Genomic DNA, 24,980 nt, shown 5'->3' on the forward strand with positions numbered 1-24,980 from the left:
CCCCCTACTTGGCTTGGGTTTTTTTCAGGATTTTTAGGAAAGGGACACTTTCATCTCTGTCACTAAAGACCTGATTTTTTGTTTGTCAAAGACTTGTAATGTTTACTGATAGTCTGCCAAATTTTGTGAAGATACATATACTATATTAAAAGTTAGTAGTATCAAAACTATAACAAGTACAAAGTGTTCACGTGGCTGGTCAATGCAACCGAGCCTATTTAAAGAGAGTTAAAAAGCTTAAGTACAGGGTAAACAGGAATTACCAGCCAATAATAGATAAACTAAATATTACAGTTGGAACCTCATTTTATTTAGTACTTGGTTATAAATACAACCTTCCTATGTGTATTGAAACAGTGCATTAAAAAAACAAGCAAACAAGTAAAGGAAAAACTTTTCAAAAAAAGGAAGTAAATGCAAGGATGACTAATATCAATCCTTCAAAAACAATGCAAACAAAATAGCAGGGATGGCATTTGCATCATCCCTACATAATAGTACAGGCAAGAATTAACATATAGCAATATATATATATATAACTATTCAATCACAATTGAGGTTAATATATCCTATTTTTGTCTGTTAACATTCTACTACACTGTGTGCCTGTGCTATTATGTAAGGATGATGCAAATGCCATCCCTGCTATCTTGTTTGCATTGTTTTTGAAGAATTGATATTAGTCACTTATACATTTACTTCCTTTTTTGAAAAGTTTTTCTTTACTTGTGATTACTAAAAGTTTGCAAAATTTGGTGAAGGTACACAAAACCTATTAGAAGTTATAGTATGAAAAATATATTGGTCAATTTTGGGTCACAAATTTGGCCAATTGGGTCAAGCTTGTAGCGAGAGAGTTAATGGAGTGGAACGTGTAGGTTTTCTTTTACTGTAATTAGTACCATAATGGATTTAGGGAATATACAGTTTATTTACACTGTAATCAGAACCATCAGGTATAATTCTTGTGGAGTGTTACTATGTATATAAAAATAAATAAATTAAAATATAGAAATTATTGATAGTTTTGACAACAGTTTGGGTTTTTTTCCAGTTATTTGCTTTTAGAAATATATCTTTATCATGAATGAAAGGTAATAAAATGAATTTTAATATTACCTATGCTAGTTACATTTTCACTTGCAAAGTGTTATTACCAGGCTTGTTTTGCCTAGTATAATTATAATCTGGTAACAGAGTCATGATGAAAATCGTAATCCATTCTCTGAACGACAAGCGTATCACATTAGAACACTGCTGGTTTCGCAGCATGAAGCAACTGTAAACAGAACCTAAACCTTCAAGGTTTTCTTGTTGGTGAGAGCACTGTCTGCATTTTGTTGTTTCTGATGTGAGACTTGTATTGGATGTGAACATGGCTTCTGAACTCTGTCTCTGATAGGTTAATTATAGGTTTGTAGATCTAATGTAAGACTTGTCTTGGAAGTTAACATGACTTCTGAACACACTTATCTCTAATACATTAATTATTTGTTTGCAAAATTTCAGTGAAATAGTAATTTAGTATTTAGAGGGTTCTTATGGTATTCTACTATGTAATGGGCTGTGCCCTTAGGGCTAGTCATTGGAGCTTCGACTTTACTGCCAATTACACGAAATTGAGAAATGCAGTGGTGAGTGGAGCTCACAAGTTGCTAAGTGGAGGAGATTTACAGTTAGACTAAAGAAAACAATTCTGAGACTGGGGTTTCACAAAATACATCAATTTTATTTAAATTTTTGCATATAATATACACCCTTCTATTAACAAGTAGTTAATTCTTCAATAATCAAACTGTCAAGTTAATCATTACCGACAGTATAGTTCAAATAAGAGATATTCAAATCTATTACACACATTAACTTGCTCCATATAAATTGCTTTACTATCTTATCCTAAACTACACTGATTGAACAAGAGAAATAGCAATTTTACTTACATGAAAGTAAGGAAGTGTTCCATTGTAAATTGGATAACTTCATCATTTTAGAATGTAGAGGCCGGTCACTACTAACACTGGATTTGTCCTGGAGAGAACTACTGTTCTGAGCTGAAGAACTGATTTTTTCAGCTCCAGACATACGTTTTTATACAATATTTTCTCTGTATTCTTAAGAGTTTCCAAGTAGTATACTTAACTACCCGCAAGTAGTTCTGATACTTCATTGGCTAATTTCTACAACTCATTGGGCATTTTCTAAACAAGAACCAAAACTCTCAAGTAATTGGTCACTGTGATGGTGGGTGCTTCAGTTGCCTTCTTGCTTATACTACTCCTCCAGTATGTCGTAATGATTCCTACATCGAAGCAATGGTTTTAGCTACTATCATAAGCTTTTTGATTGCCTTTACTGTATCACTAGATTGGCATCAGTAACTTATCACTGGCAAATTCGTGACTAGCATTTTTCTCAGCGTTTTTACTGGGGTGCTAGGCATTAATTTTATTTTTTATAACTCTTTAACTCTTGATTCTCAATACTAACTCACAAGCTAACTATGCTTTGCCTACCTCTTGACCTAATTTTGCAATACAGGTGTCCTTACTTATGCCATTTCTTTACTTTCTTTCTTAACACTGAAGCAATTGTAAAAATTACTTAAAATACCCAATTGCTTCACTAGATGATTGAAATCACTAGTCAGTATGAATGTTTCTGAGGCTCAAAATGATTAAATTTTGGAAATAATGACAGTAGACTGATTAAAATGATTAGTGAACTGTAGAAATAATGATAGTAGACTGATTAAAATGATTAGTGAACTGTAGTTGAGTTTTCAGAGAATTTGGTGTAGTAACATTGCTGGCCTGATGTAAACACCTGTTGAGAAAACTGAACTGTGGTTTAGTGGCCAGAGAATTTGTTGTGGTAACAATGATATTAGCTTGATATAATCCACCTGTTGAGAAGAGTGAATTGTGGTTTAGTGTTCAGAGAATTTGGTGTTGTAACAATGTTACTGACTTGATCAAAATAACTAGTAAAGAAGGGTGTAATTTTTCATATATTATAAACTATGGGATTTCGTCTCAATGTTTATTGAAATTAGAATATGCAGAACAAAATGGAAGTGTTATAAGAATGAATAATGATATTTGTTCTAAACAACATTGCTTAAGAGTATATTTCTGCATTTTGCTGATGTTATTGTTATGTTGAAATTGTTTTGTATTGGTAGGTAAATTTACAATACAGAGGGTTACTTCCTCAAGTGATGGTGAAAGTGCAAAGATCAAAGTTAAAGTGAGGGTAAACATCCATGGCATTTTCTCTGTATGCTCTGCAAGTATGTTAGAAAAGCAAACAATGGAAGAAAATGAACAGAATGAGATGGAAAATAAAACTCAAGATGAGCAGGTGAACTCTCCAAAAACTGATATGGAGATGGATGCTAGTAAGGGAAAACATCAGCCATCCTGTAATGATGCTGGGAAGGCTGAAGCTCACCAGAATTGTGAAGAAGTAAGTTGATCTTTTGTGTAAAGTTTAGAAGTTACGTTAATTAAAGGTGAGATATCCTGTATAAAAAAAAGACTCAAATCTAACTTTTGTTAATAACCTGTACTTTATTTAATGAAGAACAACAGATATTGTAGATTTTAATTAACATAGGTACAACACTGTGTAAATTTTAATGCAAGTACAACACATTGTGTACATTTTAACTAACGTTACTGACTGATAGCTTGTTTTTCAGCTCTTGATTTTTATAGTACAGTGTTACTCACTGATAACTTGTTTTTTCAACTCATCACGTGACTGTTATTGATTGATAACTTGTTTTCCAACTCGTCAAGTGACTGTTACTGATTGATAACTTGTTTTCCAACTCGTCACGTGACTGTTATTGATTAATAACTTGTTTTCCAACTCGTCACGTGACTGTTATTGATTAATAACTTGTTTTCCAACTCGTCATGTGACTGTTACTGATTGATAACTTGTTTTACCAACTTGTCACGTGACTGTTACTGATTGATAACTTTTCTTCCAACTCGTCACGTGACTGTTACTGATTGATAACTTGTTTTTCCAACTCGTCACTTGACTGTTACTGATTGATAACTTTTCTTCCAACTCTTTGATTTTTTTCAAGATTGAATAATCAATATTTTGAGGTGATAAGTTGTCCTTCAAGTTTCAGCTCTTGCTAATTTTCAAAAGACTGTTATTATGTTCCAGATTAATAACTTGTTTTTGACCCATTGATTTTATCATGTTTTTGTCACATTTTTGATTGATAATTTATGTTTAACTGATATTTATTTTCAGAATACAATCCAGAACTCTGACTCTTCTCAGCAAGCTAGTGAAACAATCAGAGTATGTAGTTTTTACTTTTTACACAGACAGACAGACACACACACATACTGATTATTTAAGAAAGATTAAAAAAAGTTTTTAAAACAGATTACATCAAAAGGGAGAATATCATGAATTTTGCACAGCATATACAAACCTTAGATGAAATATAACTGTTGTAATTTTCTGAAGAGAGAGGGAAAGAGAAAAACAAAATGCAGCCACAAAACAAATATACAATTATGTAATGTTCCCTAGTTATTTGAGGTACCTGTGGAAATAAGACCCAAATTGCATTGTGGATACACTGTCTTTTGAGTTGAACATGAACTTTGCCCTACTCACATGCTTAGAAGAGAAGAAGAAAACAGGAGCAGATGTGGGTGCTCTAGCCCACAACATCCCACATTTTTACCACATTTTGTTGGGTTCCCCCTTGATGTCTTGTATTCTAATTCTTTCTTTCTTATTATTGTTTTTATTTTATTTATTTATTTTTTGTGAGCAACCACCTTCCCACATCTGGATATAGACAGCAAAAGATGGTAAAAATGACATTGTATGCTAGAAAAACCCACATCGTCTCCTTTTTTCGTTTTTCTTCTCTCTTCTAAGCATGTGAGGCTGGTGAAAATGAGGTTAAACTGGACAGACAGTGTATCCCCAACCCAATTTGGATCTTACTTCTGCTGGTACCTCAAATAATTAGGGCACATTACATAATGACCCACCTTATGATTTGTGCCCTGGTGTGTTGGATGTTTGTTTTGTGGCTGTGAGTTTTTCTCTTCTTTCTCCAAGATTACATTAATTACACAGGCCTGAGAATTTAAACTTCATAAAAGTTGTTTTAGTGTTAATAATGGATTTTCCATAATTCAGCTATGCAGATTTTGAAAATAATATTAATTTTTTCTATTACATAAGGATTTTGTTAACAAAAATGCAATCAAACTGAAGTTAAGGGAAGAACATTGATGTCAAACAAATATGTATCCTCATTCATCCTGATTTTTTGGTGAAATTACATCTTTTAGCCCCAAAACTACATGTTGTGGTCTATCTTTTATGTATTGTGTCTGGAGTGTCTTGTTTCAATAACCAGCAGTAATCAGCTATCATCCTTCCCTGATACCTTCTCTCCACTTCCCTGATGTCTTTATGAAACCTTTTTCCTTGTCCTTTGCTGACTGCACCAAGATTTTCGGGGAAACAGTCAATATGTGAGTAAGATCTTTCAAGCTCATATTACAATCCAACTCTTTGGGTTTATCGAGCATGTTATTGACAATATTTTCGTAATTTTGGCCTTTGTTAATAATTTCTTTAAAGGCAATCCATGCTTCTTTTTCAACTTTCCTCATTGTCCTTTCGAACTGTTCATCCGAAGTCAATTTCCTAATCTGAGGCCCAGCAAAAATCCCTTCTTTAAGTTTCTCTTCCGAAAGAGCTGGGAATTGCCCACCTAGATACTTGAAACAGTCGCCATCTTTGTCTAAGGACTTTACAAACTGCTTCATGAAGCCCAGTTTTATGTGAAGTGGAGGTAATGGGACTTTCTTTGTGTCAACCAAACTTTCACATTCAGTGTTTTTTTTATCCTGGTATCAGGCTGATTCTGTTTGACCATTGCTTCTTTATTCAGTGCTGATTTTGTGCTCTGCAGTTCCATTCACACAAAAAACATGGAAACTTTGTATAACCAGATTGTTGATCCAACAACATACAAAGGACTTTTAAGTCTCCACAGAGTAGGCAACCATGTTCTTAGTATTTGACCTTATATAAGAAGTTTCAGATTTTTGTACGCTTTCTTCAAGTGAATTGAATGAGCAATAGGAACAGATGGATATATGTTACCATTGTGAAGGAGAACACCATTTAGTATTCTTTTGGAGGAATCAATGAATAATTGCCACTCACTTGTTTCTTAGACTGAAGCTCCTAGCATTCAGCAATTTTGTTGCAATAACCCGTGAACCTTCTTGCAAAGAGTATGGTATAAATCTTTCTCATGATTTCTGTACCGGTAAAATGATGTTCCTGGAGAAAGTAAGTTCTTAGCCCGAGGTCTGGACCCAAAAATCTCCAAAGAATCCTTTGGAAGGCCTAAATCTCTCACCAAATCATTAAGATCACCTTGTGTGAAAAGTTGTGGTTCACCAGATGTTTCAGGATCAAAATAATCCCTATCATCATATTTATTGACATTAGATTCAGAATCAGATGAAACTGTATGAAGAGTCTCCGGTGGAGTAGATACAGGTCCATGAGCAACAGGTATTGTAGCAGATTGAAGGTTCGGATAAGAAATCTTTTTATTTCAAATGTTGTAGCCTTGCAAGTTACATAAGCGAAAATACCAGTCATCTCCCTGGTTTCTAGGCTCATGCCAGACCATTGGAATTTGAAAAGGCAAAGACTTTTCTTACCTTTAGTCCATTGTCTCAACTATTCGATGCAAACAGTGCAAACTTTGTGCAGAGCCCATGATTTATCTTGGTCCCCAACTTTTATTCCAAAATATGTGTAATATGCTTTTTTGACAAATTCTGTAATGTTTGTCCTTTGTTTCTTTACAACAAATTTACCACAAATATAACAGAATATGTTTGGGTCTTTTAACTCTCTCAACACGGGGTAGGTCAATTTGACCGAGTCACGTGACCTTTTGTACTCGTTGAAAATTGATATACATTTAATACTTATAACTCTCAATATATTGGGTATATACTCACAAAATTTGGCAGTCTTTCAGTTAATATTACAAGTTTTTCACATACAAAAATTCATATTTCTTAGTGAAGTATTTTTAATAAAATAAAGATTTGTCCATAAATATATTGAGTATTCGTTTTGACCAGTCCATGTGCAAGTAATTTCCATGTTAAAATTAAAAATACTTTTCGTCATCTCAAAAATCTAAAATCTCCTTTGTGTAATACCTAAAAACCTTCTAAATGCATTTCAAACGTTTTTTTTTCACTAAATCCTTGTAGTTTGTATGTTAAAATGGGATTGGTCAATTTGACTGACCTCGTAACCACCAAAAAAATCGAAATAAACCTAAATTAACCTTTTTTTTCTTTTTAGAATGACTTCAAATTGTAACATGAAACTACATTCGTTTTTCCTAAGTTGCTCTATGTTCGTCACATTATGCATCTATTTATAATTAAATTTTATTGTTTTATTGCCCTTTGAACCGTGTCTAACTACTATCCATGTCGTTATAAGTTGTAAATCACTCGGGGAACGTGCAGCTCACGTTATGCTATCGAATCATATTACCCACGAGCTGCTCACGTGCATGCCTCATGAATCATTTTAATTATATTATTATTATTATTACTTATTTTACCTAATCTAGTCTTAAATAACTTAAAAAGATCTGTATTCTTAGATTTTAGTTACTTTTATAATAACAAATGAAGAACAAATATGAAAAAAAAGAAATAAAGTATCTAACCAATCTTCTTTTTTTCTTGCCCTCGACTGTCGATGACAGAAGCCCGATTTTTTTATAGTAATTATAATAATGCACTTAATAACTTTTAGTTAATTAAATAACATGCAAAAAGTAGACAAATTCACTTACCTCTCAAAATTTTCTTGGATTTCTAACTATGCTAAGAGCCGTTACAAATTCATCCAAGCCAGTCGTTAACTTTCCTACGGGAATGATGTTGCTACTTGGAGCGGTATTGACGATTATCTCTTCAGAACACAACGTTATACAATATGTTTTTTGATAGATGAAAACCTTGACTTTCTATTGGTTATAGGTAATATATCATGAAATGTAAGAGAGAACTATCAACGAATTGTGAAAGAGAGGATGTGACAGGTGGGTGTGGCAGGAGGGGTGTGATTTTCTATTTGATAGCTCTGTAACCAAACAAAATTGAAGGCTATAAAAATTATGGTCTGTTTGAGCAATAACAATTTTGTAGAGAGTATTTTACGTTTAATTTCGTACATATTCAAAGGGTTATGGATAAAATAGGGATGATGACATGCTACGAGAAAATGTGGAAATTTAGGATTTGTTTTATATATTTCCTTGTAGAACTTAAAACTTGTATACTATTAAAATATGAATTATTAGCTAAGATTTTATGCTATATTAATTGGTAGTTTAATAACAAGTAGCTTAATAACATTTTGAATGCAAGACTAAAACCTTGTGTCATGCAGTAAAGGGTACTCGAGGAGAGAGGGTTAAACCTCTTGTTGCCATAGGAATGAATAAATAATATTGAAAAGAAAAAAAATAATGTCAAAGTGCATGCACAAGCAAATACTATCCAGAAATGATATGTCATGTGGCCTGTTAACTGTTTATATACTAGCTGTGTGTTCTTGTGGGTTCTAGAGTGATCAGTAAGACTCTTGCATCGTGATTGGTCCAGACAAATCTATAGCCAGTGGTTGTCAACATTTTAAGCATAACAAAATGTGACTATTTCAGTGAAAATGATTTACTTGTGTAAAAATACATGTGACATTTTGTGAAAAATCTGTACATGATGGAGAAAAAGTAATATCATTTTCAGATTCATTGTACAGGAATTACTGTAGAACATGTAACAATTTCAAGACAATAAAACCATCGCAGGCCTATGTTATATATTCACCTTTGTGGCATTGTTGTTTAATATTAATCTTACAATTCTATTGTATAATTTATTTTGACCATATAAAATTTTCACCATCCAAGTTCTGTAAATGAGTTAGTTTGGAAATAAAGATTTAAACATTCCAACATTCACAGGGGAATGCAATATGTATATGCCATGCGGTCCCAACATAGCCAATTTTGACACCATAAAAGTTGTGAAAAAGAAGAAAAAGAATTGTAAACGGTCTATATCAGTGCTTGGGACCTGCAAGAAGGCATCTTTGTACTAAATCCAATGGTTGACATACAAATGAATAGTTCACATAAACCCCAAATAGTTCTTTCCTTGCTGAAACGTTTACTATATCTGTTTGGAATCTTTAAAAAAGCATTTTTGTACCAAATCGTATGTAAATTAGCCAAAATAAGGTGGAGTAATTGTCCAAAACCCCTAAAATTATGCTTTTTTTTAGCATCTTTACTCCCCTTAAATTAGTAAAAATGAGTTGTGTTTATTAATGTGTGTTGCCTGTAGAGAAGTTTCTTTGTACTAAAATTCCATGTAAATTGGTTGAAACAAGGCTAAATAATAATTATTATAAAAGTAACTAAACTATAACAATAGGCAACTCTTTAGATTAGTTATGTTAGATTAGGTACAATATTTAGTAATAATATAATAAAATTTTTCACAAGACATGCACGAGATAAGCTCGGAGTAGCTTGTGGATAATGTAATTCAAAAGCATAACGTGAGCTGCATGTTCCCCAAAAAACAACAAAGTTTAATTATAAATAGATGTATACTGTTACGAGTTTAATGCTACTTAGGATATACAAATGTAGTTTCATGTTACAATTTGAAGTCATTCTAGAAAGAAAAAAGGTAATTTAGATTTATTTAAATTTTTTTACCACCCTTGTATAGAGTTAGTGTAGACAATAACAGATAAAATATTAAGTTTTACTGAAAACAAACATTTGAAATGTATTTAGGAGGTTTTAGAGATTATGCAAATGAAATTTCAGATTTTTGAGATGAAGAAAAGTGTTTTTAATCTTAACATGAAAATCACTTTGCATTCAGACTAGTAAAAACAAATACTTGATATATTCAAGGACAAATCTTTTTTTTAGTTTATTAAAAATATTTCACTTTTTTGTATGTGAAAGACATAATTTTAATGAAAGTCTGCCAAATTTTGTGAAGATATAGATACTAGTTATTAGTATCGAACCATAAAGACTTTAAATGCGTACAAAGAGATCACATGGTCGGTCAAATCTACCAAGCCTGTGTTGAAAGATGTAAATGGTGAATGTAAATGGCGGGGTTGTCTTATGTCACATTAAGAGCTTATCCTGTATTATCTAACATCATCTTTGAGGGTTAGGACTTCTCTTTGGTCATTTCTTCTATTATCAGTGGTCTAGTTTCAGCACTTTCTTCAGATTTTCCATACATCTCCTATTAAAACTATCTGTCACATAGTAGCCTTCACAAGACAAAATTTGACTCTTACCATTTGTCCTGGAACATTTCTAACCTGGGAACCATAAGTGTAATCACTATACTACTGCTGGGAATAGTAATGGCTGCCTGTACTTTTATGGGCATTATATCAATGTGACATTCTGATTGGTTGTATGATAGCCATTTGCAGTGTAAACTATCTGCTGCAGTTCATTTTTATAAAGATGGAGCAATCCAATATTATTTGCACTTCATATCTATTTCATTTAGTGTTTCCTTAGTTACTTATATTACTTTCTGTGTGTGTGTGTGTGTGTGTGTGTAAAGACACACACACACACACTATTGTTATAACTTGAATCCTGCACATGGATGGTTCAAAGTGTACATCATGACCTTTCACAGTTACTTTCAAATGTTAATTAAAAAACTTTATCGTAAATGTGTGCAAATAATTTGGCAAAGAACATTGTCTATAGTTTAAGATTTTTTATTATTTAAGTTTGAATTTCTTAATTTCAAAAGGAAATATATAAAAAAACTACATACACTTATTTGTGTCATGTGATGTATCTGTGCCTTGAATTTTCCCCTCTATAGATTTTATATCTTCACAAATGTAGCCCTCATAATGTCCAGCCATTTAAAAACACAAATTATACATAAAATCAATCAAGAATACAAAATTTGTACCATCTACCTTTGTAATTTTCTGAGATATCATATGTTTGTCAAACCAGAAAAGCCCTTACCCTCTTTCCATAGTTTTCAGGGCAGTTATCTAGCCATATGACCTTACCCGATAGACTTGTTTATAACCAATTGAAAAGCATGTTCTCCTCTACAAAACCTTATTACAGTTATATCTTTTTGGTGGACATATGTAGACAATTAGCCTTAGATTCTGTGTCTGTGATTGTTGTGGTTCATCTCTGAGCAGCTAACAGAATTTTTTTAACCTATTTATAGCTTATAGAGAAAGCCAGTTAAATTATAGTAGTTTTGTGACATTTTATTCTTGTGCTTGCTATATTTTTTGTGTTCTGAAATACATATTTGAAACCTATATGAATTTTTATGAAAACAAAAGGAAGCCTAGTTCAGCTATGCCTGTGAGTGCAAAGATCACACAGGTCATGCACTTTACTCATGGTGTTCACTATGGATGGCTAATGGGCTTCCATAGTGATTTATTCCTTTTGAGGTTGGGTCAATATACAGGTAATATAACCTTAAAATTAAAGAACATGTGATAAAGTTAGCAGTTGAAATTGTGATTTCTCAAAAAGAAGCCGTCAAAGAAGGGAAAAAAAAATATTGTTAATTTTATTTCTTATTTTTCAACATGGCAATGTACATTGACGATTTTTCTACAGTCAGTAAAGGCTATGTAAATTCACAGATATATCTTTAACAAAAATGTTATTGAAGAATCTCAGTTTTTATGCACAACAGGCTTGTAATGTTAACTACAATTTTGCAAAATTTTCTAAAGATACATATTGTAACTTAATAATAATAGTAAATATAACATATGTATAGCTTCACAGATACAGCTTGATTCCCATTATACTAAAAATAGTGTAACTTCTTTTAACCCCTACACATCTTTATCAATAAGGACATGACTGTTTTAACCTCCACACATCTTGAATATCTTTCTACCAATAATAGTCTAATTGTTTGTAACCTCCCACATCTTTATCAATAAGAACATGACTGTTTTAACCACCACACATCTTGAATATCTTTATACCAATAATAGTGTAACCTCCCACATCTGTTATCTTTTTATCAAAAATCACAGATTGCCCTCAAGTAGTTTTGTGTGAAATTCCAAAAACAAGCTAACTATTAATAATAATGTTACTGTTCTTCCACACATCTCATTTCTCTTTCGACCAATAGCATAACTGTTTTTTACCCCCACATCTTCATACCAATAACAGTGTAATTTTTTTCTAACTCAGACATCTTGCTACTCTTTCTACCAATAATAGCGTGATTGTTGTTTTTTCTGTCATTATTTACAAATATTTTATTGCACTCTCTGTTAAGGATTCTGAGAGGAAGGAACAGAAAAAGCAGAAGAAGATAGTAAAGTCAGTAGAACTGCCTATTGAATCAGTAGTATATCAGCTTCCTCAGAAAGAACTTGATGATTTGATTGAAACAGAGGTGAGTTTAATGTAATAAGTATGCATAATTGAAATTAAAAAAGGATTCTGTATAAATTAGTGCTTCCAATACAGAGTAGCATGTAATATTAAGATGTAAAAATAATAGGGACTTTCAGTATTATGTGCAATATTAAGATGTAAAACAAAATGATTATATTCAGTATGGTGTGTAATAATATTAATATATATATAAAACAATAAGGTACATTCAGCATAGTGTGTAATGTACTGTTTGTATTACTAAGATGTAATTCAAAATGGGTATATTCAGAATGATGTGTAACAAGATGTTAAACAGAATTTTTACATTCATTCCCCATATTAATTTTTCCTTGAATTTGCTAATGTCTTACTCACATACAAGATAAAAATAGTAAAATAATCAATCTGCCTCAAGATTTTCCTGTAGTACTTTATCTTTTCCCTTCTTGCATCATGGTCTTTGTGTTCATTTGATGTATTTGGTACCTAGCTAACGTGGGAGACCTGTATATACATACACACACACACATATACACTTCATAGTGAGTTGAGGACAGTAAAATAACAAACAGAATACAGTGAACACTTCACCTAGATATGATGTTTTTGTGGACTGCATCTATTTAAGGAAAGGGGGAATGGATGTAAAACTTCTAATTCAATTAACTATAAATAAATTGCCAGCTGATGAGGCAGAGTAGATGGAAATGTTCATTAATCATATTCATTATGTGGTTAATATATTATGTTGAAATAAATAACAATGCATATCATAAAATTTAAATTTGTACCAAACAGTCATTTTCTAAAATAATGCATGTCTTTTTGTTTAAATGTCAAAATGTAAATCATTAAAAAAAAAAATTGTTCACTGTAATAATGTTTCTGATGCTCATTTCATTCTTAGTTATACAGGGTATTATGATATGAAACTTAACTTGCCATTATTTTGTTAGCAATAAAAATATCAAGGAAAACAGTTAAAGTTCTAAAGCTTTTTAAGATAATGTGCCCTGTAAAAATGGCCTTACTTTTGTAGTCCTTCCTGTTTTTTTTTCTGTTAATTTTTTATTAGATTTATAAAATACAACTTGGTGCCACATAATAAAATTATACTTCAGCGATATTTAAAACATACTTAAATTTAGTGTTTAAGATTATTTATAGTTTGAATTCATTCTGTTTCAAAATATAAAATACTGACTTGACATGCTTTGCAGGGTAAAGTCCAATTTAAGAGATCTATCAGCTCACCTACCACTAAGTGATATTTTTTCATCAATGAGAAATTACTCGCACATTAAAAAAATGTTTTTTAAGAATGACACATTTAGTAACTTGCATAGTAAAGTTGTTTTTATTATGAACTGATTTTGAATTGATCTCCAGGCTAAAATGATCCAACAAGATAAAATGGAAAAAGAAAAAGTGGATGCTAAGAATGGTGTGGAAGAATATGTATATGAAATGAGAGGACAGTTGTATGAAAAACTGGAAAAGTTTGTTTCTGAACAGGTAATGGCCTCCTCCTTCAGTTTGTCTATGTTGTTTTCTGTATGTAATTGCAAATTTTTTAGTGTAATTTAATATAATTTATTACAGTAGTAAAAATAGTGTTGAAGTTCTTGGCACTGTTTTTTCAAAGGTAATTTCAAAAAATATCATTATATAATTCCTACAGAAAGTTGTTTATTTATATTTAAAGTGTTGAGGAAGGTGCCATTACAGCTTAATATTCTGCAGTTTTTCATGGCAGAATTATTTAATATCGTATAATCGTTGGAGGTTGACTGTATTATATTAAAGCAATTTAAAGAGCCTTACCACATACGGCCATGCTATATTTGACAACTTTGCATTTCGATGTTAGCCCTGCAGCGTAGTTTCCATTGTAGAAGTATCTGGAAATAAGACAGTCATGTCCAAAGCACATCCACCCTCACTGTATTTTTCTATAATGCATCCAGTGTACATGGATGACTGTTTCTGCTCCTGTTGTAACAGTCTAATTACACAGAAATCCATAGGCATTCAGTCTGTTGACTGGTATGTCTTCATATGGGATGCATCAACACTCATTTCATTTTTCATCTTTACATTTGTGTTGGCTGAATGGATATGGTGTGGATGTAACTTGTGATCACAGGATATAGAGATCCATCTTGATTATTTTAGTATATTTGCCTGGGATAAGAAGATTGCTTTTACCACTTGCTTTTGTGTTTAGATTCTTACCCATTACAAGGCTACACATTGCATACCAAAGCTGGGATACAACTTATTGCAGGGTTCTTTCTGGATATTCCTAATGTCCAGGGTTAATCCATATTCTTTTGTTTTCCAATGTCATTAAACTGAAGGGATATCACTGTCTTGTAAATTCCAAATACCTGATGTGAACAAATCTTTATTATCTAAGTGTATGAATATTATGTTTTGGAATGAGCTGTTTTATACACTTGCTAATATTATTGATTTTCAGTGGCATAAGACTACCCACGAAACACCAAACAGTGTCAAATTGTAGTCTTCGTGCATTCTTTTCTACTTTGACTTATGGCTGTGATTTTTACATAACCTGCAGATTTGCATATTCAAAATAATTTTTAGAAAAATTTACTCAACTCTGTGTATTAGACATCAGTAATGTGTGATGGGGAGGTCACTTGACTTTCTTTTTCATTTTAGCTTGGGAATGAGATTTTGGTGTTGATTTCAATAACAATTAGATAGTAATACAGAATTTGTGTCACTGCATGTAAAATATGTTGACTGAGAACTTTATTACTTAAACACTAGGATAAAGGAACAATAACAAGTATGTTAGAAGATACAGAAAATTGGTTGTATGATGAAGGAGAAGATCAACCTAAGAAAGTTTATATAGAGAAGCTAGCAGAATTAAAGGTGAGTCTTGGGATTCTCTTAAAAGTTAATTAGTTTATATAGAGAAGCTAGCAGAGTTAACGGTAAGTCTTGGGATTCTGTTACATGTTCATTAATTTATATAAAGAAGCTAGCAGAATTAAAGATAAGTTATGTTAAGATGTGTTAGGTATGTTTGTTTATAAGCTAATTCTAGATGATATTACACCAGAAAAACTTCCTCGTTTGAAGATGTGTTAAGGTATGTTTGTTTATAAGCTAATTCTAGGTGATATTACACCAGAGAGACTTCCTCATGTAAAGATGTGTTAAAATACGTTTGTTTATAAGCTGATGCTAGGTGATATTACACCAGAGAAACTTTCTCATGTAAAGATGTGTTAACTCTTTCAGCACGAGCTCAGTCTTTTGGGCCATTTTCGTATATCCATTTTGTGCTTGTTATAGTTTTCATGCTATAACTTAAATTAGTAAGCATATGATAACAAAATTTGGCAGATTATCAGTAAACATTACAATGCTTTCATATGCAAAATATAATTTTTTTTTTATGAAGTCTTAAGGGTTTTTAAGCAATGTTTTTCTCATGCCTTTTTTTTACTTTTCGCATGTTGCCTATTCAACATACAAAGTAATTTTCATTTTAAGATTTAAAATACTTTGATGCATCAGAAAAATTTCACATGCAAAATCCTTAATGTCCAGATAGTTATCAAATGTTTCTTAAGAAAAAAACTGTATGGGTTTGGTAGATTTGACTGATCTCATAACCACCAGAAAAAAATAGGAAATAAATATAAATTATGCCTCTTTTGTTCTAGAATGACTACAAATTATAACAAGAAAATGTTTAGACTACATAGGTTAAATCTCGTAACATTATACATCTATATATGTTTGTTATTTTTATTATATTGATCTTTCAGCCATGCCTGTCTAACAATACAGAAGTTACAATGATGTGGCACACATGCTCTCATGTATCCAATAATATAAAACTGACCTTTAGTCTTTACAAAGTGACCTGTCTGGCTGTATTTTAGTAGTTTAGTATTTTGTAAAATACAGTCACAGTTACATTATTATACATTATATATGTATGTAAATTATTACTATTTAGAAATAAGTTCTTAAACTTATTTTTCTTAAAACGTAGAACGGTAAATAAAGAAGTAAAGCAAATAATTATCTCTTCTAGTTATGACCTTTGTACTTGGCTGCTGCTTGTCGTAGCTTGCTCAGCCTTAAGAAATTTTGCATAATTTTATAAATTACCATATTGATACCATAGAATTCCACAATAATTTATCAAGCTTAGTAACGAAGCTGTATTTCTGTCTAAAAAAAATATGAAATTTGAACAGACTAGATACAACCTACTGTCTTGAAATCTTGGTAAAAAAAGAATGAGATGGCATCCTGACACTTTAAAATGGCTGAGAAACCCACTACGGGAGATTCTGAGCTTTTGATTGGTTATTCACATGTCATATATTGAAATAAGCATTATTAAAGTAAGTGTATATAAGGGACAGTTTCAAAAATGGAAAGAGGTGAGTGGGGCTACTGTTTGATTCAGTGCATGAGTGGTATCTCAACTAATAGAAAAGATATTAGATTCCGATTTTATATTTTAGGATGTTAATATCGGTAATTTGATTTCCTAATTCGTACGAAACTATAGAGTTAGTATTTTGACATCACAAACATCTAATTTGAACCAGTGCTGCATACCACATGACATACAAAAATTGATGTTTAACTATGTTTTTTAATATTTACTTTAAATTAAGAAATTAAATAATGTATAAAACTAAAATTTGAATTACAATCTACAGTTTGATACCAAACTTATTCATGTAACTTCATGAAATAGTAGTTCAATAAAATTTTGAATGCGAGTTAACAAAGGTGATGACATGGCCTTTGACCTGTGACCTGTCTGGAGAAGGTTACGGTATGTTTGTTTATAAGCTGATGCTAGGTATTATTCCATTAGAGAAACTTTTTTATGTGAAGATATGTTAAGGTATGCTTGTTTATAAGCTGATGCTCGGTGATATTTATTACACCAGGGAAGCTTCCTTATGTGAGGGTGTGTTAAGGTATGTTTGTTGGCAATTGTGTAACTGATGTAAATAAGCTGATGTTAGGTAATGTTACACCAGAAAAACTATCTTGTGTAAAGATGTGTTAATGTATATCTGTTGGTAACTCTGTAAGTGATGTAAATAAGCTGATGCTAGGTATTTTTACACCAGAGAAACTTCATCATGTGAATCTGTATTAAGGTATTTTTGCTGGTAACTTGTGTGTGTTGAGGACGTGTTAATCCAATCTATAGGGGTCTTCCTGTGGTCACTGGTCAAAGGCCATGTCATTTCATTTGTAGAATCACTTTCAAAATTTTATTGAACTACTATTTTATGAATTTTTGTGAATAAGTTTGGTATCAAATTGTAGATGATAATTCAAATACATTAGTTAATTTCTTAATTTAAAAGTAAATATTAAAAAAATTCCTAAATATCAAGGTTTGTATGTCACATGGGTATGTTGAATGCAGTTGATTCAGATTAGATGTTTGTGGTGTCCAAATATAAGTTTATAGTTTCTAATGAATTAGGAACTCAAATTACTGATATTAAAAAGCTAGAATCTAAAATAAGAATCTCCTATTTTTTCTATTTGCTAAGATATTGCTACATTTACTGAATCAATCACAGTGACCTTTCCCACCTCTTTCCAATTTTGGAAAGACTTGCTTACTTACACCTACTTCTGTCTATGATGTGTGAATAACCAATCAAAAGCTCAGAATATCCCCCTAATGGCTTTCCCAGCCTTTTTGAAATATTTGGGTGGCAAACTCATTCTTTTCATAGGTTTCAAGAGATAAGGTAAGACTTTAGTGATCTCGAAATTTCATATTGTTTAGACCCAAATACAGCCTTAGTTACTGAGCTTGATAATGTATATATATATATATATATATATTTAAAATAATTTAACATTCTCCATGTGAGAAATTTGATAAGGCTTAACAACCTATGGCAAGCAGGAAACGAGTACAATGTTTGTGACTAGAAGAGATCATTGTATTCTATAATTCTTTATGTACTGTTCTATTTTAAAAAAAAATAACTGAAATTTGATAACTTATTTGTAAATAGGAAAAATGTATATACATGTATAACTGAAATATGACTGTATTTTCCAAAATACTAGTCCATTAAAACACAGCCATGATAGGTCAGTTTTATATTCTTGGATACAGTAACATGTGTGCCACATCATTGCAACTTCTAAAATTTTAGCCAGGCATGGCTGAAAGGTCAATGTAATAAAAATATATAGAAATGTATAATGTTAGGAGATTTAAGCTACTTAGACTAAACATTTGTATATTTATTTCCTAATTTTTTATGGTGGTTACAAGGTCTGTCAAATTGACCCAACTCATACAGAGACAAGTTGTGAAAATAACAGATCAAATATAAAGTTTTTTTCTAAAACAAAATATCTTAATTATGTTAAGGTTATTACGTTATAAAGATTTTGCATATGAAATACACATACACTATCAAAAATTATAGTATAATTACTCTCCTGGATACTTTCATAGTTATGACCTGAGTGGATCTCTCTCCCCAAGCCCTTAATGGTAGGGTTAAGCAATATTGAAAGAATTGTTGAAAAGAGTAAAGGTGTTCTCATATAAATTTAATGTGATTTATTGTACTGAATAAGTAGAACTAATGTATTTCAAAGGCTATTTTGTCATTTTCTGCATGTAATACGTACAACTTCTATGTACAGAAACTCTGCCAGCCACTTGTTAACCGGTATCGTGAGTTTGAAGAACGTCCTGCAGCTATTGATCAGTTCTGTCGAACAATGCAGTTAACAAGGAAGGCACTAGACCAGTATGCAGTAAATGATGAGCAGTATTCTCATATTGAGGCCCAGGAAATGGAGAAAGTGAGTGTTTGTTTTACTTTTAATTATGAAACATAATATACTTGTAAAGTTTTCAAATTATTATAAACCTTTAATATATTTAAAACTTCAGGGTAATAGCAGTAAATTTTTCATGGTGCAGAATTGTTGATTTTTGAATTTTTAATATTAATAATAGTTTTGTCCACAGAATCTTGTCTGTAAAGTACTAGAGATTGATTTAAAGTCTGTGTTCAAATTTCCAGACTAAAAATGAAGCTGGACTCTGTGTAGTGTTAAACTTAGCAACAATTCAGATGGTTACATTCTAAAGCTGGACTGTGTACAGTATTAAACTTAGCAACAATTCAGATGAATACATTCTGATAGTGGAGTGTGTACAGTATTAAGCTTAGCAATGAGTGAGATGAATACATTCTGATGGTGGACATGAGATTCTGGGTAAGATGTTTGCAAGTACATTCTAATATTGAACAACAAGATGTTAAATCTGGGAGAACATTATTCACAATCATATACTTAAATGAAGACATTAAAACTGAGAGAACGTTATTTACAATTATATACTGAAATGAGTCATCAAGACGTTAAATCTGGGAGAAGTTATTCAAAATTATATACTTAAATTGGACATCAAGATGACTTAAATCTGAGAGAACATACTGAAATTAGACATCAATACATCAATTATTATCAAGACATCAGTTATTCACAATAATATAATGAAATTAGACATCAAGATGTTATAATATCTGGGAGAACATTATTCACAATTATATACTTAAATTAGATATCAAGACATTTTGAATATGCAAAAACATTATTCATAATTACATATTGATGTTAGATATGAAGACATCTGAAATCTGGGAGAACATTATTCATAATTATATACTGAAGTTGGACATCAAGATGTTAAATATGGGAGAACATTAGTCACAATTATATACTGAAATTAGACATCAAGATGTGTTAAGTCTGAGAGAACATTATTCAAAATTATATACTGAAATTAGACATGAAGACATTAAATATACAAGAATGTTATTGACAATTAAATACTGAAATTATACATTAAGATGTGAAATATGACAGAACATTATTCCAAATTATATACTGAAGCTAGACATGAATATGTTATATCTGGGAGAGCACAGAAATCCATAACACTATGTCCTACTACTTGACCTGTATGTCTTCGTATATAACAAAAGAGTGTTAAATGTATAACTTTAGGATGTGTACTTTTCTTCTGTGAGGTCTTTAGAAGATGGTTTTAAAGATTGAGGTTTAAATATTTTATTCATGTAGACATAATATATAATATTTTCTGCAATCATAATTCATGCTTCCTTGTATTTTCTTGGCAGTTATATTTGTAGACAAATGCATGTTTTTAGTTGTCACTAAAACAGTGGAAACAAGATGAAAATTTGTCATCAGGTGTTCACAAGGGTTATTTTTTATTTTGGTATGGATGAACTATTGAAGTCTAACTGATGTTAAAGTATCTTAATTAATAAGAAAGTTAAAATTCTGGCTTTAAAGCTTATGTAGACAATTAAAATGTATTCATTCATAATAATATCACCATATAAGTTATAAATTCCACAATTCGGGCAACATTAGATAGTTTACACTTACTCGTAGACTATAGTTTATCTCATAATGCTTTAGGTCAGGAAGGCTGTGGAGGAGAAACAGCAGTGGCTGGATCGTCAGTTGGGTGCACTGTCCCAAACAGCACAACATCAGAATCCACCAGTTTTAGTATCGCAGATCTACCAGGAACTTCAGGTATGTCAACTTCATAATTATGATATGAAGTTATTACCAAAAATGACATTTTGCTGTACAATACTATTTATATCATAGAACTATTGCACTTTTATTCCTGTAGGACAGATTAGCTGAAGCTACTGTGAATGTGTATTTAGATACATGGCTACATCAACTTAAAATATGTTAAATATTTAACAAGGTTTTCTTGATAATAGATTGTAATATATGAATTGTGGCTTTAGTAGTTACAGCTCTTGGAGCATAATGACAAACTAACCTACTGTATTATGTATTATCACACCAGACAAGAAGAGTAGGTGATAAAATGGTAAACAACTTGTTGGTAGAATGAGAAGGCTGTCCGAATTAAATAAACTGTTTTTGCACATGTTTGAATATAATAGTTTGAATCTCTTAACAATCATCTGCTGTCTAAAAAAATCATGAATGTCACATTTATTTGCTTTGTGGAGTATCATCTTTAATCTCCTGATATTCATTTGCTGTCTGGAACATCATGTTGAATCTTGCTGTATGAAACATCATGTTCAATCTTTCTGTATTCTCCACTGTATTGAACATCATGTTGAATCTTGCTGTATTCTTCCACTGTATTGAACATCATGTTGAATCTTGCTGTATTCTTCCACTGTATTGAACATCATGTTGAATCTTGCTGTATTATTCCACGGTATTGAACATCATGTTGAATCTTGCTGTATTCTTCCACGGTACTGAACATCATGTTGAATCTTGCTGTATTCTTCCACGGTATTGAACATCATGTTGAATCTTGCTGTATTCTTCCACGGTATTGAACGTCATGTTTAATCTTGCTGTATTCTTCCACTGTATTGAAGATCATGTTGAATCTGTCTGTATTCTTCCACTGTATTGAACATCATGTTGAATCTGTCTGTATTCTTCCACTGTATTGGACATCATGTTGAATCTGTCTGTATTCCTGCACTGTATTGATCATCATGTTGAATCTTTCTGTATTCTTCTGCTGTATGGAACATCATTTTGAATTTTGCTGTATGGGCATCATGTTGAATCTTGCTGTATTTTTCAGCTTTATGGGTATCATGTTCAATTTTGTTTTATTCTTCTGCTGCATTAAACATCATGTTATATCTTGCTGTATAGATCATCCTGTTGAAACTTCATGTGTTTATCTACTGTATGGAACATCTTGTTAAGTCTCGCTGTATGGAACATCATGTTAAGTCTCGCTGTATGGAACATCATGTTAAGTCTTGCTGCATAGAACATCATGTTAAGTCTTGCTGTATGGAACATCATGTTGAGTTTTGCTGTATGGGCATAATGTTGAATCTTGCTCTATTTTTCTTCTATATGGAACATTGTTTTGAATCTTTTTGTATTCTTCTGCTGTTTGGAACATCATGTTGAATTTTGCTGTATGGAACATCATGTTGAATTTTGCTTTATTTTTCTTCTATATGGAACATTGTTTTGAATCTTTTTGTATTCTTCTGCTGTTTGGAACATCATGTTGAATTTTGCTGTATGGAACAACATCTCGAATCTTGCTGTATTATTCAGCTCTATGGGCATAATGTTGAATCTTGCCTTCTTCTCTATGGAACATTGTTTTGAATCTTTCTGTATTCTTCTGCTGTTTGGAACATCATGTTGAATTTTGCTGTATGGAACAACATCTCGAATCTTGCTGTATTATTCAGCTCTATGGGCATAATGTTGAATCTTGCCTTCTTCTCTATGGAACATTGTTTTGAATCTTTCTGTATTCTTCTGCTGTTTGGAACATCATGCTGACTATTGCTTTATTCTTCTGCTGTATGGAACATCTTATTGAATCTTGCTGTACTCTTCAGCTGTATGGACATCATTTTGAATCTTGCAGTATTTTTCAGCTGTGTGAACATCATGTTGAATCGTGCTTTATTCTTCTGCTCTATGGAACATTGTATCAAATCTTTCTGTATTCTTCCGCTGTTTGGAACATCATGCTGAATCATGCTTTATTCTTCTTTTGTATGAAGCATTGTGTTAAATTTTGCTGTTCTCTTCAGCTGTATGGACATCATGTTAATCTTGCTTTATTCTTTAGCTGTATGTAACATCATGTTGAATCTTGCTTTATTCTTTAGCTGAATGGAATATCATGTTGAATCTTGCTGTACTCTTCTACTGTTTGGAATATCATGTTGGATCTTGCTGTATACTGCTGTTTGGAATATCATGTTGAATCTTGCTGTATGGAACATCATGTTGAATCTTGCTGTATACTGCTGTTTGAACATCATGTTGAATCTTGCTGTGTACTGCTGTTTGGAACATCATGTTGAATCTTGCTTTATTTTTCAGCTGTATGGGTACCATGTTGAATCTTGCTGTATTCTTCTACAGTTTGGAATATCATGATGGATCTTGCTGTATGCTGCTGTATGGAACATCATGTTGAATCTTGCTGTATGGAACATCATTTTGAATCTTTTTGTATTATTCTGCTGTCAAGAACATCATGTATAATCTTTGTTTTTCTGCTGTATGGGCATCATACTGAATCTTGCTTTATTCTTCTGCTGTATAGAACATGTTGAATCTTGCTTTATTTTTCTTTTCTATGGAATATTATGTTTAATCTTGCTGTATTCTTCTGCTGTATGGCATATGTTAAATCTTGTTTTATTCTTCTTCTGTATGGAACATCATGTTGAATCTTGCTGTTTTTCTGCATTGTGGGATCATGTTGAATCTTGCTGAATGGAGCATCATATTGAATCTTGCTTTATTCTTTTGCTATATAGAACATCATGTTGTATCTTGCTGTATTTCTCTGCTGTATAGATCATCCTGTTGAATCTCCGTGTATTTGTCTGCTGTATGGAACATCATGTTGAATCTTGCTGTATGGAACAACATGTTGAATTTTGCTTTATCGAACAACATCTTGAATCTTGCTGTATTATTGTTCTGCAGTTTGGAATATCATGTTGGATCTTGCTGTATACTGCTGTATGGAACACCATCTTGAATCTTGCTGTATTATTCAGCTGTATGGGCTTCATGTTGAATCTTGCTGTATTCTTCTACTGTTTGGAACATCATGTTGACTCTAGCTTTATTTTTCAGCTGTATGGGTATCATGTTGAATCTTGCTGTATGGAACATCATATTGAATCTTTTTGTATTATTCTGCTGTATTTGCATCTTGCTTTATTCTTCTGCTGTATAGAATATCATATTGAATCTTGATTTATTCTTCTTTTCTATGGAATATTATGTTTAATCATTGCTGTATTCTTCTGCTATATGGAACATCATGTTGAATTTTGCTATATTTTTCATTTTTATGCAACATGATTTTTAATCTTGCTGTATTCTTCTGCTGTATGGCATATATTAAATATTGTTTTATTCTTCTTCTGTATGGAACATCACAATAAATTTTGCTGTAATGAACACCACATTGAATCTTGCTGTATTCGTCTGCTTTATGGAACATCATGTTGAATCTTTCTGTATTCTTCCACTGTATTGGACATCATGTTGATTCTTTCTGTATTCTTCCACTGTATTGGACATCATGTTGAATCTTTCTGTAATCCTGCACTGTATTGAACATCATGTTGAATCTTTATGTATTCCTGCACTGTATTGAACATCATGTTGAATCTTTATGTATTCCTGCACTGTATTGATCATCATGTTGAATCTTTCTGTATTCTTCTGCTGTATGGAACATCATTTTGAATTTTTCTGTATTCTTCTGCTGTATGGAACATCATTTTGAATTTTT

General features: G+C 31.8%; 1 protein-coding gene across 1 annotated transcript in view; it reads left to right on the plus strand.

Moving 5' to 3' along the window:
* The window catches only part of LOC106466963 (heat shock 70 kDa protein 4-like), an 85,195-nt gene that overhangs the window by 50,498 nt on the left and 9,717 nt on the right, over positions 1–24,980 (plus strand). The window contains exons 11-17 of the mRNA XM_013927276.2: positions 3,182–3,465; positions 4,276–4,326; positions 12,459–12,578; positions 13,952–14,077; positions 15,362–15,469; positions 19,268–19,429; positions 21,086–21,205. Coding sequence (XP_013782730.1) covers positions 3,182–3,465; positions 4,276–4,326; positions 12,459–12,578; positions 13,952–14,077; positions 15,362–15,469; positions 19,268–19,429; positions 21,086–21,205 — 971 coding nt within the window. The remainder of the gene's footprint in view (positions 1–3,181; positions 3,466–4,275; positions 4,327–12,458; positions 12,579–13,951; positions 14,078–15,361; positions 15,470–19,267; positions 19,430–21,085; positions 21,206–24,980) is intronic.

The sequence above is a fragment of the Limulus polyphemus genome, unplaced genomic scaffold (assembly GCF_000517525.1).
Source record: "Limulus polyphemus unplaced genomic scaffold, Limulus_polyphemus-2.1.2 Scaffold2440, whole genome shotgun sequence".
Taxonomy (NCBI): domain Eukaryota; kingdom Metazoa; phylum Arthropoda; class Merostomata; order Xiphosura; family Limulidae; genus Limulus; species Limulus polyphemus.